Below are 18805 nucleotides of genomic sequence, written 5' to 3'. Positions count from 1 at the left end.
TGGGCAAGTCACTTCACTTCACTGAGCCTCAGTTCCCTCACCTGTAAAATGGGGATTAAGACTGTGAGCCCCTCGTGGGGCAACCTGATCACCTTGTAACCCCCCAGCGCTTAGAACAGTGCTTTGCAGATAGTAAGCGCTTAATAAATGCCACCATTATTATTATTATTATGCAGGGATCCGAGCCGGAATACTGCAGAGGCTGGAAAAGCACAGCGGGAGGAAACGAGGGGAGATTCTGGGAACTTCGGGAGTCAGAGGGCCCGAGTTTTAATACTGTGAGCCCACTGTTGGGTAGGGACCGTCTGTATATGTTGCCAACTTGTACTTCCCAAGCGCTTAGTACAGTGCTCTGCACACAGTAAGCGCTCAATAAATACGGTTGAATGAATGAATAATAATAATAATGATGGCATTTGTTAAGCACTTACTGTGTGCAAAGCGCTGTTCTAAGCGCTCGGGGGGGATACAAGGTGATCAGGTTGTCCCACGGGGGGCTCACAGTCTTCATCCCCATCTTACAGGTAGGGAACCGAGGCCCAGAGAAGTGAAGTGATTTGCCCAAACTCACCCAGCTGGCAAGCGGCGGAGCCGGGATGAGCGCAGCGCTCTGCACACAGTAAGCGCTCAATACATAGGATTGAATGAATGAATGCTCAGAAGACCTTGACCCTCTGTGGGACTGCTGGCGGGGCGCTGACCCTTTTGGCTTGGTCCGAATGGGCAGGAGTCCCTCGGGGGAAAGAGGATTGTCCACTTCTGTGCTTGCAGGGTCACAGGGGTGGCCCGAGGGGCAGGGGGAGCCCGGCGGACCTTCCCAAATTTGGGATCCAGGCAGAATTCCAGCCCGGGCGGCGTGTCAGAGTCACGGCCTTCAGCAAGAAAGCGAAGAGGAGCCGGACGAGAGAGGCCGAGGCTCTTCAGGCCGATCCACGCGGCCTTCCTGAGGCTCGGACTCCTGGATTCCCTTTCCCGAGCCGCGCCAGGCCGAAGGCAGAGGACTGGTGTCCTGCTCAATCATTCAGAGGGAAGGAGATGATGCTGTCCAGCCTTCTCGCTTTCCCTGTCAGACTGTCAGGCCTACACCATCATCATCATTAATCGTATTTATTGAGCGCTTACTGTGTGCAGAGCACTGGACTAAGCGCTTGGGAAGTCCGAGTTGGCAACATATAGAGACAGTCCCTACCCAACAGTGGGCTCACAGTCTAAAAGGGGGAGACAGAGAACAAAACCAAACATACTGACAAAATAAAATAAATAGAATAGATATGTACAAGTAAAATAAATAAATTATCATCATCATCATCATCATCAATCGTATTTATTGAGCGCTTACTGTGTGCAGAGCACTGGACTAAGCGCTTGGGAAGTCCAAGTTGGCAACATACAGAGAGAGTCCCTACCCAACAGTGGGCTCACAGTCTAAAAGGGGGAGACAGAGAACTAAACCAAACATACTAACAAAATAAATGGAATAGATCTGTACAAGTAAAATAAATAAATCATCATCATCATCATCAATTGTATTTATTGAGCGCTTACTGTGTGCAGAGCACTGTACTAAGCGCTTGGGAAGTACAAGTTGGCAACATATAGAGATGGTCCCTACCCAAAAAACGGGCTCGCAGTCTAGAAGGGGAAGACAGAGAACAAAACCAAACATACTAATAAAATAAAATAAATAGAATAGATATGTACAAGTAAAATAAATAAATCATCATCATCATCATCAATCGTATTTATGGAGCGCTTACTGTGTGCAGAGCACTGGACTAAGCGCTTGGGAAGACCGAGTTGGCAACATATAGAGACGGTCCCTACCCAACAGTGGGCTCACAGTCTAAAAGGGGGAGACAGAGAACAAAACCAAACATACTAACAAAATAAAATAAATAGAATAGATATGTACAAGTAAAATAGAGTAACAAATATGTACAAAGATATATACATATATCCAGGTGCTGTGGGGAAGGGAAGGAGGTAAGATGGGGGGGATGGAGAGGGGGACGAGGCGTCCAGAGCCTTCCCCGAGAGAAGTGACATGGAGTCAGTCATGCTCCCTCGGGGGATTGATGACAGAACACTGTGCTAAACACTCAGGGGACAACAATACAACTCTCCCTGCGCTTCCTCATCAGGGATTCAATACCTACCCTCCCTCCCGCTTCGATCGTGATCCGCACGTGGGACAGAGACCGCGCCTGATCCGACTGGACTGCACCTACCCCAGTGCTTAGCGCGGCGCTTAGCAAACGCCACGAGGATTCTTATTAAGGAGAAGCAGCGCGGCTCGGTGGAAAGAGCCCGGGCTTTGGAGTCAGAGGTCATGGGTTCAAATCCCGACTCCGCCACTTGTCAGCTGGGTGACTTTGGGCAAGTCGCTTCGCTTCTCCGGGCCTCCGTTCCCTCGTCTGGAAAATGGGGATGAAGACTGGGAGCCCCTCCGTGGGACAACCTGATCACCTTGTAACCTCCCCAGTGCTTAGAACGGTGCTTTGCACTGTTAATAAATGCCATTATTATTATTATTATTATTTTTAAGTACCACTGTCAGAGACCAGAAACCGGAGCCTCCGTCTCCTCCGGTCCGATCCAGGATGGCCGGACGAGTAGAAGACAGACGGAAAAAAGGGACAAGGAGGGAGAGGGCCAGTTTCTCCGGCTCTTTCTTGTCCCTTCATCTCTCGGTCACCTCAGTGGTCATCTTAGTTGGTCCCCCCCTTCCTCCGCTCTCGCCTGGGCTTCGACCAAGATGAAACCAAAAAGACGAATCACCGCCCGGCCCAGATGAAGCACTTCACCCTCCGCCTCCCCGGACTTGGGGAGAGGGCACTAAGAGGGAGAAAAGGAAGGCCAAACTGGGCAATTAACTCTTTGAGAAGATCCTCCGGTTGTGAGTAGCCCTCCGGACAACCGCGGCAAGAAACGAGCACATGCCAAGCCTTCGTGCAAAATCTCGTAGGGGTGGCGGCGGTAACGGAGGGGTTTCTCTTCTTCGCAACTCAGGGACTCAAAATGAACCACCAAAGCCAAACCATTTGCATTTTTTTAAAAGCTCTCACCAATTAGGAACATAATTGAGGTTTTTAATTGCTCTCTCCTGCCCAAAATTTCAGCATTTTTCTTTCTCAGGATGGGGGGCGAGGAGGAGGGGTGATATCTATCTAGGTTAACAGTAGTCTTCAATACAAATCTAGTGTATAACCACAAAAATTTGTTTAAAATTTAACACATGGTAACATCAAAAACAAACAAATGTTTCCATGGAGACAACCACCTAAATAAATGCTTGTTGAGATCCAGGCCGTGACATCACCCAAATCCTCCTGCAACCATAGAAACGTGCCAGTATAAACAGAAATATTTTGATTTTTTTTTTTCCTTCGGGGTAATGTCAGAGAATTAGCAATTTTATGGCAGCGCTTAAAACCATTTCCTCGCGGAGCTAATGATTGTGTTCCTGAAATCAGGGCAAAGGTATTTATATCGCCGCTATTATTGTTACCGCATTAGCTATAGCCAACAAGTGCAGCTGCCGGAGGGCACGTCCCCCTGTATCGAATTCCGCGGAGCAGTTGCCGCTGACCCCAGTAAACAAAGACATGGATGTTCCCAAAGCAACACGTGGGAATGCCGGGAGGGCCGAGGTTAATTCCATCCGTTCTTCCTGGATCTCTTGCTCCCCCATAATGGGAAAGAACAAACAGCACCTTCTGAGAACTGCCAAGTCACGGTTTTATTGTTTGTCCGGAGGGGCCCAAGAAACTCCGGATTCACTGCCTCGTCGCCCGCCTTCCTCTCCCCACCCCCCGCTGCCCAAAATGGTGTGTTTTCCCATAATAATAATAATAATGGCATTTAGTAAGCGCTTACTACGTGCAAAGCACTGTTCTAAGCGCCGGGGAGGTTACAAGGTGATCAGGTTGTCCCACGTGGGGCTTACAGTCTTAACCCCCATTTTACAGATGAGGGAACTGAGGCCCAGAGAAGGGAAGTGACTTGCCCAAAGTCACACAGCTGACAAGTGGTGGGGCCGGAATTCGAACCCATGCTCTTTCCATTGAGCCACGCTGCTTCTCTGCCACATGCTGCCACGCATGTCATCATCATCATCATCAATCGTACTTATTGAGCGCTTACTATGTGCAGAGCACTGGACTAAGCGCTTGGGAAGTGCAAATTGGCAACATATAGAGACAGTCCCTACCCAACAGTGGGCTCACAGTCTAAAAGGGGGAAGTCCCAGAGGCCCGGGTTGTCCGTGACTTGAAAGCTCTCGTCCTGCCGTTGTCTTCCACAGGGTCGGGGCCTGTATCGGCTCAGAGGATCTCCGCTTCCCTAGCTTCCCGCTCCCTTCCTGTTTCTGGTGGTGTCGGACGTGACAGGCCCCGGGACTCTTCGGTGGCCTGGGAATGGGTTGGGAAGGTGATGCTGGGACTCCCCTGCCTCACCTGTCTGCGGCAACGAGCCCCAGCGGTCCCAGGATTATCCATAGTGAGTCCGACATTCCGGCAAGGTATAGACTGCACCCTCCTGGGGCTGCCCAAAGTCACGCTGGGCCTCCAAGGGCTCTTCGCAAAACAGGTGGATTTTTCTATTCTAAAAATAGCAGTTTTAACACCACACCTGGGGGCCAAACCACCTCCAGAGGAAAGGCGGTGACACCGGGAAAACTGGATAAGAAGCAGTGGAGTCTTGCTGGGGATTCTTCCTCATGCCCCGATCCCCCTTCTACAGCCTCTCTCCGGATTCCCGAGAAAGTACAGCCCATTTGAGAAGCTCAGAGATTTTTGATAAACAACAAAGTCTCCCCTCCTCAGCCTCAGAAGGTAGGAAAATGGAGTCTCTGCCCATCTCAGTCTTCAGTGACTTAAGAAACGCCACCAGAAGGAGGATGAGGAGGTGGGGGAGAAGGAGGAATGAGGGGCTCGGTGGATTTCTTTCCCCTCAGAGTCCTTCCTTGCAGGCTAAATCCAGCTGACCTACTTTCCGTCGGCTGGCTGGCTCCGGAGAAGCGGTGAGCATCTCCACGTGATGCACACAGTAAGCGCTCAATAAATACGATTGATTGAGCAGGGAGTTTGGAAAGCAACAGGAACTCCCAGCTGGGGGTCTTCAGGGAAAATCGATTCGTCAATCAACAGCATTTACTGAGCACCTGCCGGGCGCAGGGCACTGATAAAGCACTTGGAAGAGTACGACAGAGTTGGAGACACCAGATCCTTGCCTTCAAGGAGCTTCTAGTACAGTGCTCTGCGTCCAGTAAGCGCTCGATAAATACCATTGACTGATTATAGCGTGGCGGAGAAGACGACAGATAAGGGGAGCAATAGAGTGTCAAAGATATGCACGTCTGAGATTTGCACATCTTGGGCGAATTTAAGTGCTCAAGTGGTGTGGAAGGAGATGGGAGATAGACAAATGGGGTCGATATCCTGGAAAAGCATTTTCAGAACTAAGGCTTTCCCAGACTAAGCCCCCCTTTTCCTCTCCTCCCCATCGCCCCGACTCGCTCCCTTTGCTCTAAGCCCCCTCCCCACAGCACTTGTGTATCTATATGTACATATTTATAATTATAATTCTATTTTTATTAATGATGGGCATATATCTATAATGCTGTTTCTTTAGAATGATGCTACGGATGCCCGTTTACTTGTTTTGATGCCTGTCTCCCCCCTCCCAGACTGTGAGCCCACTGTGAGCAGGGATTGTCTCTATCTGTCGCTGAATTGTACTTCCCAAGCGCTCATTACAGTGCTGTGCATGCAGTAAGCGCTCAGTAAATATGAGTGAACGAATGAATGAATCAGAAGGGCATTGAAATCGGAATCTTGCCTCACTTGTGGAGACCAGTTTTTACTCTAGATGTAATCATCGCTATTCACTTTGGCCATAACAGTCTACTACTGCCCGAGCATTTCTCTAGTTTGGCCCACCTGAATAAAAACCTGATCAAATCCCTGTGACTGAAGGAAAACCGTGTCTGACCTGATTAACTTGCGAGTTAGTTGGGGCAGGGAATGTGTTTGTTGTTATACTGTACTCTCCCAAGCGCTTAGTACAATGCTTTTTACATGATAAATGGAATGAATTGACTTATCTACTCCAGCAGTTAGAACAGTGCTTGACACATACTAAGCGCTTAACAGATACCATAAAAAAAATCCCGATAGGATTCCTATATTTGTTAATCCAGATCCCACGGCAGTGAGTGTCCTGCGTATATCACTGATGGAGGACTCATTCATTCATTCGGTCATGGGTTCATATCCCGGCTCTGCCAATTGTCAGCTGTGTGACTTTGGGCAAGTCAGTTCACTTCTCTGTGCCTCAGTTCCCTCATCTGTAAAATGAGGATTAAGACTGTGAGCCCCCCGGGGGACAACCTGATCACCTTGTATCCTCCCCAGCGCTTAGAACAGTGCTTTGCACATAGTAAGCGCTTAATAAATGCCATTATTATATTATTATTATTTTATTCATTCATTCAATCGTATTTATTGAGCGCTTACTGTGTGCAGAGCACTGTACTAAGCGCTTGGGAAGTACAAGTTGGCAACATACAGAGACTCGGGACAGTCATCCCAATACAGATAAATCCATTCATTCAATCGTATTTATTGAGCACTCACTGTGTGCAGAGCACTGTACTAAGCGCTTGGTAGACTACAACAACAGACACATTCTCTGCCCACAGCGAGCTTACAGTCTAGACAGACTGCATTCTGCAAATATTTCCTTGGAGGATAGGTCATGGAAAAATAAATACCCTGAATTAGAAAGGAGCATGTAGCATGGCTCTGCTTTTCCTTTTTTTTATATATTTGTTCAGTGAAGAGACAGGTGTCCCATACATAGGCTCTCTAACCTAATCCCTAGAAGAACCAGTGTCCAGGGTTTCCCTGGATGTAGCTTTTTCTCCTCCACTTGGATTCACCCTGCTTCTGCCCAGTTATCACCCACGGCCCCATAGGGTACTCCCAAAAGCACCTGGGATGATCCATAGTGGGGAAAAAAAAGCCCCTGGATCCTGCTGTTCCTTGAAAAAAAAAATATCCCCCCGAAAGAACACCTTGGATAGAAAAGGATCCAGAAGTAGCAGGGGCTAGAAAACAGGCAAATGATTTTGCCGGCACAGCACAGCTTTGAATACCTGTATATATGTTTGTACATATTTACACAGCACACCTGTATATGCGTATATATGTTTGTACATATTTATTACTCTATTTACTTATTTTACTTGTACATATCTATTCTATTTATTTTATTTTGTTAATATGTTTGGTTTTGTTCTCTGCCTCCCCCTTTTAGACTGTGAGCCCACTGTTGGGTGGGGACTGTCTCTATATGTTGCCAATTTGTACTTCCCAAGCGCTTAGTACAGTGCTCTGCACATAGTAAGCACTCAATAAATACGACTGATGATGATGATGATGAATAGAGACCTCCTCTTTCCCCCACCACCTGGATCTCCGGGGTAAGGGCTCAGGAGACACTAATGCTGATGAGAGAGACAGACTTAGAAGGAAAAAGCAATTGTTCCTGTCAAGGTGATAGTTTCCTGCTTAGCCCCCGAACACGGATGCGTCTACCGATGCTACATTCCGGCCCGAAAAATCTCCCACAGTGGCAGAGGCCTGAAAATCTAGTCGTGACGGCGCCGCAAGGACGAGGCTGGTGGATGAGACCCGCGGGCTTCAGAAACAAGAACTGGGGAGCTTTGGGGAGTTGGGGCGGAGTTCCCGGCTTCCAACTCCACCTCCTATGTTTGCCCACTGGCCTCAACTGATAACCTCTGGCTCAGAGTTCTGGTCCCATCCTCACCACGGGGGTATCACCGCCAACCTCTCGCCCACATCCTGCCTCTGACGCCCTCCCTATCCGACAGACAATGACCCTCCCCATCTTCAAAACCTTATTGACGGCCCATCTCCTCCAAGAGGCCTTCCCTGACTAAGCCCTCCTTTCCTCTTCTCCCACTCCCTTCTGCGCCTCCCTATTCATCCCCCCTCCCGGCCCCACGGTACTTATGTCCACATCTGTAATTTATTTATGTCTATGAATGTCCCCCTCTAGACTGTCAGCGCGCTGTGGGCAAGGAATGTGTCTGTTTATTGCTGCATTGTCCTCTTCCCAGCCTTAGTACGGTGCTCTGCCCACAGTAAGCGCTCAATAAATACGACTGAATGCATATAAGTATGATCGACTGTTGGGTAGGGACTGTCTCTATATGTTGCCAACTTGTACTTCCCAAGCGCTTGGTACAGTGCTCTGCACACAGTAAGCGCTCAATAAATACGATTGAATGCATATAAGTGTGATCGACTGTTGGGTAGGGACTGTCTATATGTTGCCAACTTGTACTTCCCAAGCGCTTAGTACAGTGCTCTGCACACAGTAAGCGCTCAATAAACACGATTGAATGCATATAAGTGTGATCGACTGTTGGGTAGGGACTGTCTCTATATGTTGCCAACTTGTACTTCCCAAGCGCTTAGTACAGTGCTCTGCCCACAGTAAGCGCTCAATAAATATGATTGAATGCATATAAGTGTGATCGACTGTTGGGTAGGGACTGTCTCTATATGTTGCCAACCTGTACTTCCCAAGCGCTTAGTACAGTGCTCTGCAAACAGTGAGCGCTCAATAAATACGATTGATTGATTGATTGATTGATTGATCGACTGACCGCCTGCTGCCCAAAGAAGCACCGAAAGCATTCTAAACCCAACAGGTTCACGGAGGTGACCCCTCTCTTCTTTTAAAGTCGGCGACTCGAGTTTCAAGAGTCGCCGTCAGCAGTGGAAAACAGGCTGATAATCGAGAGAGAGAAAGAGGGTCGAGTTCCACTTCGGGAACCCGGCTCCGCTAGGACATGTCGTGTTTCCGACGGCTTGGAGGAAAGAGACGACTTACTTGATTTTGCTGAAGACGATGTCCACGTCGGTGGTGGTGACGTTCTTCCCGTCGATCACGTGGCAGTCCTTGCAGAGCTTCGACCAGTTCTTCCCATGCATCTCTTTCCCCGTGGCCCGGGTGTCTCCGTGGATGGCGAATTTCCGGAAGGCCTCTTCCAGGTCGCTCAGCTCCGCGGCCGCCGCGCCCTCGCTGGGGTTGTCGGATTCGAGCGAGAGCCTTTTGGCCTCCTTGTCCCTGCCCAAGTCCCCCGGCGACTTAGGGGGTGTCTTGTTGGCGGCTTTTGGGGTCTTGGCTCGGTTGTCGGCCATTTCGCTGGGGAAGGGAGAGGCGGAGAGGGAGAGGAGTCATTCACAAGGCCTAAGTTGGAGCCTTAGCCTACTGGCTACAAAATCCACCACATGAGGAACGTTTTTTAGGTCCAATAAGGAAGACAAATATTCAGCTGGAGCCCCAAGGGGCCTTTTTGAACTCTCGGGATTTGGGGGTTCCGCGGACACGGGTGGAGGAGAGAAACTTGGGGTCTGACTGGAGATGGCGGGGATGTGGTCAAGGCAGGAAGGAAGATAGAGATCACAAAAGAAAAGCTTCCCCTTGCTCCAATCCACCTTCTCTCCCCTCCCCAACCTGAGGCAACATTGGGGTCCCGTAATGGCAGTCTTGAACCTCTTTTTTTTTTTTAAATGGCATTTGTTAAGCGCTTACTATGTGCCAGGCACTCTACTAAGCGCTGAAGCTAATCAGGTTGGACACAGTCCCTGTTCCACATGGGGCTCACGGTCTCAACCCCCATTTTACAAATGAGCTACAGAGAAGTGAAATGACTTGCCCAAGGTCCCACAGCAGATTTTATTTTATTTTGTTAGTACGTTTGGTTTTGTTCTCCGTCTCCCCCTTTTAGACTGTGAGCCCACTGTTGGGTAGGGACTGTCTCTATATGTTGCCAACTTGGACTTCCTAAGCGCTTAGTCCAGTGCTTTGCACACAGTAAGCGCTCAATAAATACGATTGATTGATTGATTGGTGGAGGCAGAATTAGAACCCATGACCTTCTGACTCCCAAGCTTGTGCTCTGCTACTAAACCATGCTGCTTCTACATGCCTGTATCTACTCTAGAACTTAGTTAAGTGTCTGGTACGTAGTAAGTGCTTCATTAAAATTCCATAAAAAGAAAAAAAAAAGCACCCAAAGGAGGGAGGACAGAGAGGGGAGGCATCCAGCTGTGGTTTGGACCCCGTTCTGGGCCCAAGGTCTGCCAGCCTTTACTCTGACACAAACACTGTGCAAAGTCTCCCCCCTCGCTTCCCTCAGAGTTGCTCTCCAAAAGAGGAAGATTTTTCCCTGCCTCTGCGATTCCCACGGTCCACTGTTCAACTCCAGTACGGCCTTGCTTCACCCAGAGCCTGGGAGGGCCGGAAACATCAACTGTGGAATATTTGCCAAATCGGTCCGTTTTCCCGTAAGGCGGGTTTTCAGCCCTCATTCTGTAAGCTCCTTGTAGGCAGGGAATATATCTACCAACTCTGTTATATTTCACTCTCTTCAGCTCTTAATACAGTGCCCTGCACATAGTAAGTGCTCAATAAATGATTGATGACTCTCTCAAGCTCTTAATACAGTCCTCTGTACACAGTAAGCATTCAATACAATTTTTTAATGGTAACTGTTGAGCGCTTACTTAATAATAAAGGAACTAGTATCCAAGAAATACGCCAAAGATTACTGTTAGGAATATTTGCTGTGAAGAGCCTGGAAAAAAATCAGGTGCTGATGTAACAATTTTTAGGCAGGGAATGTATCTACCAACTCTGTTATATTGTACTCTCTTCAGCTCTTAATACAGTGCCCTGCACATAGTAAGTGCTCAATAAATGATTGATAACTCTCTCAAGCTCTCAATACAGTCCTCTGTACACAGTAAGCATTCAATACAATTTTTTAATGGTATCTGTTGAGCGCTTAATAATAAAGGAACTAGTATCCAAGAAATACGCCAAAGATTACTGTTAGGAATATTTGCTGTGAAGAGCGTGGAAAAAAATCAGGTGCTGATGTAACAATTTTTAGGCAGGGAATGTATCTACCAACTCTGTTATATTGCACTCTCTTCAGCTCTTAATACAGTGCCCTGCACATAGTAAGTGCTCAATAAATGATTGATGGCTCTCTCAAGCTCTCAATACAGTCCTCCGTACACAGTAAGCGTTCAATACAATTTTTTAATGGTAACTGTTGAGCGCTTACTTAATAATAAAGGAACTAGTATCCAAGAAATATGCCAAAGATTACTGTTAGGAATATTTGCTGTGAAGAGCCTGGAAAAAAATCAGGTGCTGATGTAACAATTTTTAGGCAGGGAATGTATCTACCAACTCTGTTATATTGCACTCTCTTCAGCTCTTAATACAGTGCCCTGCACATAGTAAGTGCTCAATAAATGATTGATGACTCTCTCAAGCTCTTAATACAGTCCTCCGTACACAGTAAGCGTTCAATACAATTTTTTAATGGTATCTGTTGAGCGCTTACTTAATAATAAAGGAACTAGTATCCAAGAAATACAACAAAGATTACTGTTAGGAATATTTGCTGTGAAGAGCCTGGAAAAAAATCAGGTGCTGATGTAACAATTTTTAGGCAGGGAATGTATCTACCAACTCTGTTATATTGTACTCTCTTCAGCTCTTAATACAGTGCCCTGCACATAGTAAGTGCTCAATAAATGATTGTTGACTCTCTCAAGCTCTTAATACAGTCCTCTGTACACAGTAAGCGTTCAATACAATTTTTTAATGGTAAGTGTTGAGTGCTTACTTAATAATAAAGGAACTAGTATCCAAGAACTACGCCAAAGATTACTGTTAGGAATATTTGCTGTGAAGAGCCTGGAAAAAAATCAGGTGCTGATGTAACAATTGCTACAGAAATACAAGTCGACAATTCTAGGGTGCTTCCAGTGACAACGCGTGGATCCGAAAGCTGGACTTCTAATAATAATAATAATGGCATTTATTAAGCACTTACTATGTGCAAAGCACTGTTCTAAGCACTGGGGGATACAAGGTGATCAGGTTGTCCCACGTGGGGCTCACAGTCTTAACCCCATTTTACAGATGAGGTAACTGAGGCACAGAGAAGTTAAGTGGCTTGCCAAAGGCCCCACAGCTGACAAATGGCGGAGCCGGCATTCGAACCCATGACCTCTGACTCCAAAGCCCGTGCTCTTTCCACTGAGCCACGCTGCTCTTCTAGACTGTGAGCCCGCTATTGGGTAGGGACCGTCTCTATATGTTACCAACTTGTACTTCCCAAGCGCTTAGGACAGTGCTCTGCACACAGTAAGCGCTCAATAAATACGATTAAATGAAAAAATGGGCAGTGAAAAAAGTAGAATCGGCTCTTTTGAAATGTGGTGTTGGAGAAGACTTTGGCGAATACCATGGACCGCCAGAAAAACAAACAAATGGATTTTGGAGCAAATTAAGCCAATGTGGACTTCAGAAGGCCAAATGATGACTTCGATTAGCCTATTTTGGACACATAATCAGGAGGAGTAATTCTCTGGAGAAGACACTAAGCTAGGAAAAATCCAGGGAAAACGTGGAAGAGGCAGAGTGGCAGCTAGACGGACAGAAACCGTAACAACGATAACAGAATCAATCAATCAATCGTATTTATCGAGCGCTTACTGTGTGCAGAGCACTGTACTAAGCGCTTGGGAAGTACAATATACAGACAGTCCCTACCCAACAGTGGGCTCACAGTCTAAAAAGAAGAAGACCCGTTAAGCAAGGTTGCGGATTATGGCGGAAGGGAGGATGTTCTGGAGAAAATAGATCCATATATCGCTAGGAATCGGAAACGGCTTGACAGCATTTGATAGTAAAATAAGCGCTATGTGCCAGGCACTATAATGAGCACTGGGTTATATGCAAGTTAGTCAGGTTGGATGCAGTCCCTGTCCCACGGAGGCCTCACAGTCTTAATCCCCATTTTACAGATGAGGAACTGAGGCACGGAGAAGTGAATCAATCAATCGTACTTATTGAGCGCTTACTGTGTGCAAAGCACTGTACTAAGCGCTTGGGAAGTACAAGTTGGCAACATATAGAGACAGTCCCTACCCAACAGTGGGCTCACGGTCTAAAAGGGGGAGACAGAGAACAAAACCAAACATACTAACAAAATAAAATAAATAGAACAGACAGAAAAAAATCTGATTATACAGGAATTGGAAAAAATTTACAAAGATTTTTTTTGAAATAAAAGGTCACTAGACGTTAATCCCATGAAGATAAACAACGAAAACTCTCAGGTTCAGGTTCGGGCTAAGCATCCTGCGAGGAGAATTTTAGGGGTCGTTTTTGAGGAACGCGAGCCTTCTTTCTAGAGTTGGGTAGGGACCGTCTCTATCTGTTGCCAACGTGGACTTCCCAAGCGCTCAGTCCAGTGCTCTGCACACAGTAAGCGCTCAATAAATACGACTGATTGATTGATTGGACCGAATGAGGTCCGAATGATGATAAGCATCGTGCCTTAACTGAAGGGCAGTGAGCAAAGTGATAGATGCCCAGCCTACACTGTTGGAATGGATGGCATAACTCCACATCTCAAAGATTTCAGGATGTATTTACACCTTCCCACAGATCTCTGACGCCACCGTGCTATTTCTCCGGATTTCACTGTAAAAAAAAAAATTGGCGAAAGAAATCACGTCTCCAAGAGGCCTTCCCGGAATAGGTCCTCATTTCTTCTACTCCCTCGCCCTTCTGCTTGGTATCCTTTATTCACCCCACCCTCAGCCCCACAGCACTTAGGTACATTCCTTCATTCAATCATATTTATTGAGCACTTATTATGTGCAGAGCACTGTACTAAGCGCTTGGAAAGTACAATTCAGAAACGTACACATTTCTTTATATTAAAATCTGTCTCCCCGTCTAGACCGTAAGCTCAGTGTGGGCCGGGAATGTGTCTATTGTTTGATTGTACGCTCTCAGGCCCATAGTACAGTGCTCTACATATGTACATTTGTACATATTCATTACTCTATTTATTTTATTTGTACATATTTATTCTATTTATTTTACTTTGTTAATATGTTTTGTTTTCTGTCTCCCCCATCTAGACTGCAAGCTCACTGTGGGCCGGGAATGTGTCTATTGTTTGATTGTACTCTCTCAGGCCCTTAGTACAGTGCTCTACATATGTACATTTGTACATATTCATTACTCTATTTATTTATTTTATTTGTACATATTTATTCTATTTATTTTACTTTGTTAATATGTTTTGTTTTGTTCTCTGTCTCCCCCGTCTAGACTGTAAGCTCACTGTGGGCCGGGAATGTGTCTATTGTTTGATTGTACGCTCTCAGGCCCTTAGTACAGTGCCCTACATATGTACATTTGTACATATTCATTACTCTATTTATTTTATTTGTACATATTTATTCTATTTATTTTACTTTGTTAATATGTTTTGTTTTCTGTCTCCCCCATCTAGACTGTAAGCTCACTGTGGGCCGGGAATGTGTCTATTGTTTGATTGTACGCTCTCAGGCCCTTAGTACAGTGCTCTACATATGTACATTTGTACATATTCATTACTCTATTTATTTTATTTGTACATATTTATTCTATTTATTTTACTTTGTTAATATGTTTTGTTTTCTGTCTCCCCCATCTAGACTGTAAGCTCACTGTGGGCCGGGAATGTGTCTATTGTTTGATTGTATGCTCTCAGGCCCTTAGTACAGTGCTCTACATATGTACATTTGTACATATTCACTACTCTATTTTATTTGTACATATTCATTCTATTTATTTTACTTTGTTAATATGTTTTGTTCTCTGTCTCCCCCATCTAGACTGTAAGCTCACTGTGGGCCGGGAATGTGTCTATTGTTTGATTGTACGCTCTCAGGCCCTTAGTACAGTGCTCTACATATGTACATTTGTACATATTCATTACTCTATTCATTTATTTTATTTGTACATATTTATTCTATTTATTTTACTTTGTTAATATGTTTTGTTCTCTGTCTCCCCCGTCTAGACTGTAAGCTCACTGTGGGCAGGGAACGTGTCTATTGTTTGATTGTACGCTCTCAGGCGCTTAGTACAGTTCTCTACATAAGTATATTTGTACATATTCATTACTCTATTTTATTTGTACATATTTATTCTATTTATTTTACTTTGTTAATATATTTTGTTCTCTGTCTCCCCCATCTAGACTGTAAGCTCACTGTGAGCAGGGAATGTGTCTATTGTTTGATTGTACTCAGGCGGTTAGTACAGTGCTCTACATATGTACATTTGTATATATTCATTACTCTATTTTATTTGTACATATTTATTCTATTTATTTTACTTTGTTAATATGTTTTGTTTTGTTCTCTGCCTCCCCCTTCTAGACTGTGAGCCCGCTGTTGGGTAGGGACCGTCTCTAGATGTTGCCAACTTGGACTTCCCGAGCGCTTAGTCCAGTGCTCTGCACACAGTAAGCGCTCAATAAATACGATTGAATGAATGAATGAAAGGATGTGGATTCTAATCCTAGCTCCGCCACTAGTCTGCTGTGTGACTGTGGGCAAGGCACTTCACTTCTCTGGGCCTCAGTTCCCTCATCTGTAAAATGGGGATTAAGACTGTGAGTCCCATGTGGGGTAACCTGATTATCTTGCATCTATCCCAGCACTTAGAACAGTGCTTGGCACATAGCGCTTAACAAATACCATCATTATTATTCTTATAAATAAGATGGATAGGCATAATTCAGTTTAATAATTGCTTCCCCTCGAGACCGTAATAATAATAATAATAATAATAATAATAATAATGTTGGCATTTGTTAAGCGCTTACTATGTGCAAAGCACTGTTCTAAGACCATAAGCTTCCTGTGGGTAGGGAATGTAGTTAACAATTCTGTTAGAGAAGCAGCGTGATTCAGTGGAAAGAGCCCAGGCTTTGGAGTCAGAGGTCATGGGTTCAAATCCCCGCTCCGCCAACTGTCAGCTGTGTGACTTCGGGCAAGTCACTTCACTTCTCTGGGCCTCAGTTCCCTCATCTGGAAAACGGGGATGAAGACCGCGAGCCCCACGGGGGACAACCTGATCACCTTACCAGCGCTTAGAACAGTGCTTTGCACATAGTAAGTGCTTAACAAATACCGTCATTATTTATTATTCTATTGTACTCTCCCAAGAGATTAGAACAGTGCTCCGCACATGGTAAGCGCTCAATATGATTGATCGACTAATAAAGGAACCAGGTATGGCGGGGATCAACTTGAAACACCCCCTCTTTCAGAAATGGTTTAGAAATGAGAAGTCTGCAATCAGTCAATATTCAGTATTTATTGAGTATCGACTGCGCGTGGCTCAGTGGAAAGAGCCCGGGCTTTGGAGTCAGAGGTCGTGGGTTCAAATCCCGGCTCCGCCAATTGTCAGCTGTGTGACTTTGGGCAAGTCCCTTCACTTCTCTGGGCCTCAATCAATCAATCGTATTTATTGAACGCTTACTGCGTGCAGAGCACTGTACTAAGCGCTTGGGAAGTCCAAGTTGGCAACATATAGAGACGGTCCCTAACCAACAGTGGGTCCACAGTCTAGGAAGAAACAAAATAGAGTACAATTCATTATACATATACATAATTAAAAACATATGAGTGCAGGGGGGAAATTTCAGTAAACAAACTTGTAACTTCTTTTCGACTGTGAGCCCGCTGTTGGGTAGGGACCGTCTCTATATGTTGCCAATTTGGACTTCCCAAGCGCTTAGTACAGTGCTCTGCACACAGTAAGCGCTCAATAAATACGATTGATTGACTGATTGATTGATTGTAACTTCTAGAGGAGATTGATGGGTTGATAGGACTCTACATGGTGGGAATTGATCAGGGAAAGCTTACTAGAGGAGATGGAATTTTATGTAGGAAACTATAGTCTGTAGGATGGGATTGGGAAAGGAATTCCAGACTGGTGGAACAGCCTGATTGACAGAATGGTGGCAGGAGAATTGAGAGCAAGGTACAGCTAGAAGGTTGTTTTGGGGGAAAAATGAGGCGGGAACTGGAAGATAATGCTGAAGGGAGCTGATCATCATCAATCGTATTTATTGAGCGCTTACTATGTGCAGAGCACTGTACTAAGCGCTTGGGAAGTACAAATTGGCAACATATACAGTACCTACCCAACAGTGGGCTCACCTCAGTTGCCTCATCTGTCAAATGGGGATTAAGACTGTGAGCCCCCCCCGCCCCCCCTCCATGGGACAACCTGTTCATCATCATCATCATCAATCGTATTTATTGAGCGCTTACTGTGTGCAGAGCACAGTACTAAGCGCTTGGGAAGTCCAAGTTGGCAACATATAGAGACGGTCCCTGCCCAACAGTGGGCTCACAGTCTAAAAGGGGGAGGCAGAGAACAAAACCAAACATACTAACAAAATAAAATAAATAGGATATGTACAAGTAAAATAGAGTAACAAATATGTACAAACATATATACATCTATACAGGTGCAGTGGGGAAGGGAAGGAGGTAAGATGGGGGGGATGGAGAGGGGGACGAGGGGGAGAGGAAGGAAGGGGCACTGTACTAAGCGCTTCATCCACCTTGTAACCTCCCCAGTGCTTAGCAAATACCAACATTATTATTATTATTATTTTATTACCGCGGGCAGAGCGCTTTCTGAAGCATCCGGAGAGTATAATGGAATTAGAGCAAATAAATTCAGCCCTCAAAGTTGACTCCCAAACTACAGCCTTGCTCCAGCCAAAGAGAACAGGAGACCAAAGTTGAGGGGAAGAGGAGGACCGCCAGACCGATAGAGATCGAAGAACCCGGCATGAAAACCCAGAAGTCGCCCCTCTTATTATAATCCTTTAGAGTGGCCTGACAAAACGATTTAAAACACTGCAATCCATCAATCAATCGTATTTATTGTGCGCTTACTGTGTGCAGAGCACTGGACTAAGCGCTTGGGAAGTACAAGGCGGCAACACACACTGCAGTGCTCGTGACTCTATTTACCTGTTTAAACTTACTTTAAACATTGTCTTTAACCCGAGATTTTCCTTCTAGCAAAGACTCCCAACTCTGCTCTCCCGTGCTCTCCCGGGCGCTTAGTACTAAAACTTAGTAGAGAAGCGGCGTGGCTCAGTAGAAAAGAGCCTGGGTTTTGGAGTCGGAGGTCATGGGTTCAAATCCCAACTCCGCCAAATGCCAGCTGTGTGACTTTGGGCAAGGCACTTCACTTCTCTGGGCCTCAGTGACCTCATCTGTAAAATGGGGATGAAGACTGTGAGCCCCATGTGGGACAACCTGATCACCTTGTAACCTCCTCAGCGCTTAGAACAGTGCTTTGCACATCGTAAGCGCTTAATAAATGCCATCATTATTATTATTACTGTGCTCTGCACCCAGTAAGCGCTCAGTAAATACCACTGTTTGATAGAGTGAAGCTGAGGAACAGTCTGATTAACCTGTCTCTACCCCAGCGCTTAGAACTGTGCTTGACACATAGTAAGCGCTTAATAAATGCCATCATTGTTATTATTACTGTGCTCTGCACCCAGTAAGCGCTCAGTAAATACCACTGTTTGATAGGGTGAAGCTGAGGAACAGTCTGATTAACCTGTCTCTACCTCAGCGTTTAGAACGGTGCTTGACACATAGTAAGCGCTTAATAAATGCCATCATTATTATTATTACTACTGTGCTCTGCACACAGTAAGCGCTCAGTAAATACCACCGTTTGATAGGGTGATGCTTGAGGAACAGTCTGATTAACCTGTCTCTACCTCAGCGCTTAGAACGGTGCTTGACACATAGTAAGCGCTTAATAAATGCCATCATTATTATTATTACTGTGC

The 18805-nt window shown here is 45.6% G+C and overlaps 1 protein-coding gene across 7 annotated transcripts in view; it reads right to left on the bottom strand.

The window, feature by feature from the left end:
• The window catches only part of LOC119948903 (tubulin polymerization promoting protein), a 43823-nt gene that overhangs the window by 12470 nt on the left and 12548 nt on the right, over positions 1-18805 (bottom strand). For all 7 annotated transcript variants that reach the window (XM_038770453.1, XM_038770447.1, XM_038770450.1 and 4 more), the window contains exon 2: positions 8923-9237. In XM_038770453.1, the coding sequence (XP_038626381.1) occupies positions 8923-9233 (311 nt within the window). In that variant the 5' untranslated portion in view covers positions 9234-9237. The remainder of the gene's footprint in view (positions 1-8922; positions 9238-18805) is intronic.

This window comes from Tachyglossus aculeatus, chromosome X3 (genome assembly GCF_015852505.1).
Source record: "Tachyglossus aculeatus isolate mTacAcu1 chromosome X3, mTacAcu1.pri, whole genome shotgun sequence".
NCBI lineage: Eukaryota > Metazoa > Chordata > Mammalia > Monotremata > Tachyglossidae > Tachyglossus > Tachyglossus aculeatus.
This window is presented reverse-complemented; position numbering and strand designations above follow the sequence as displayed.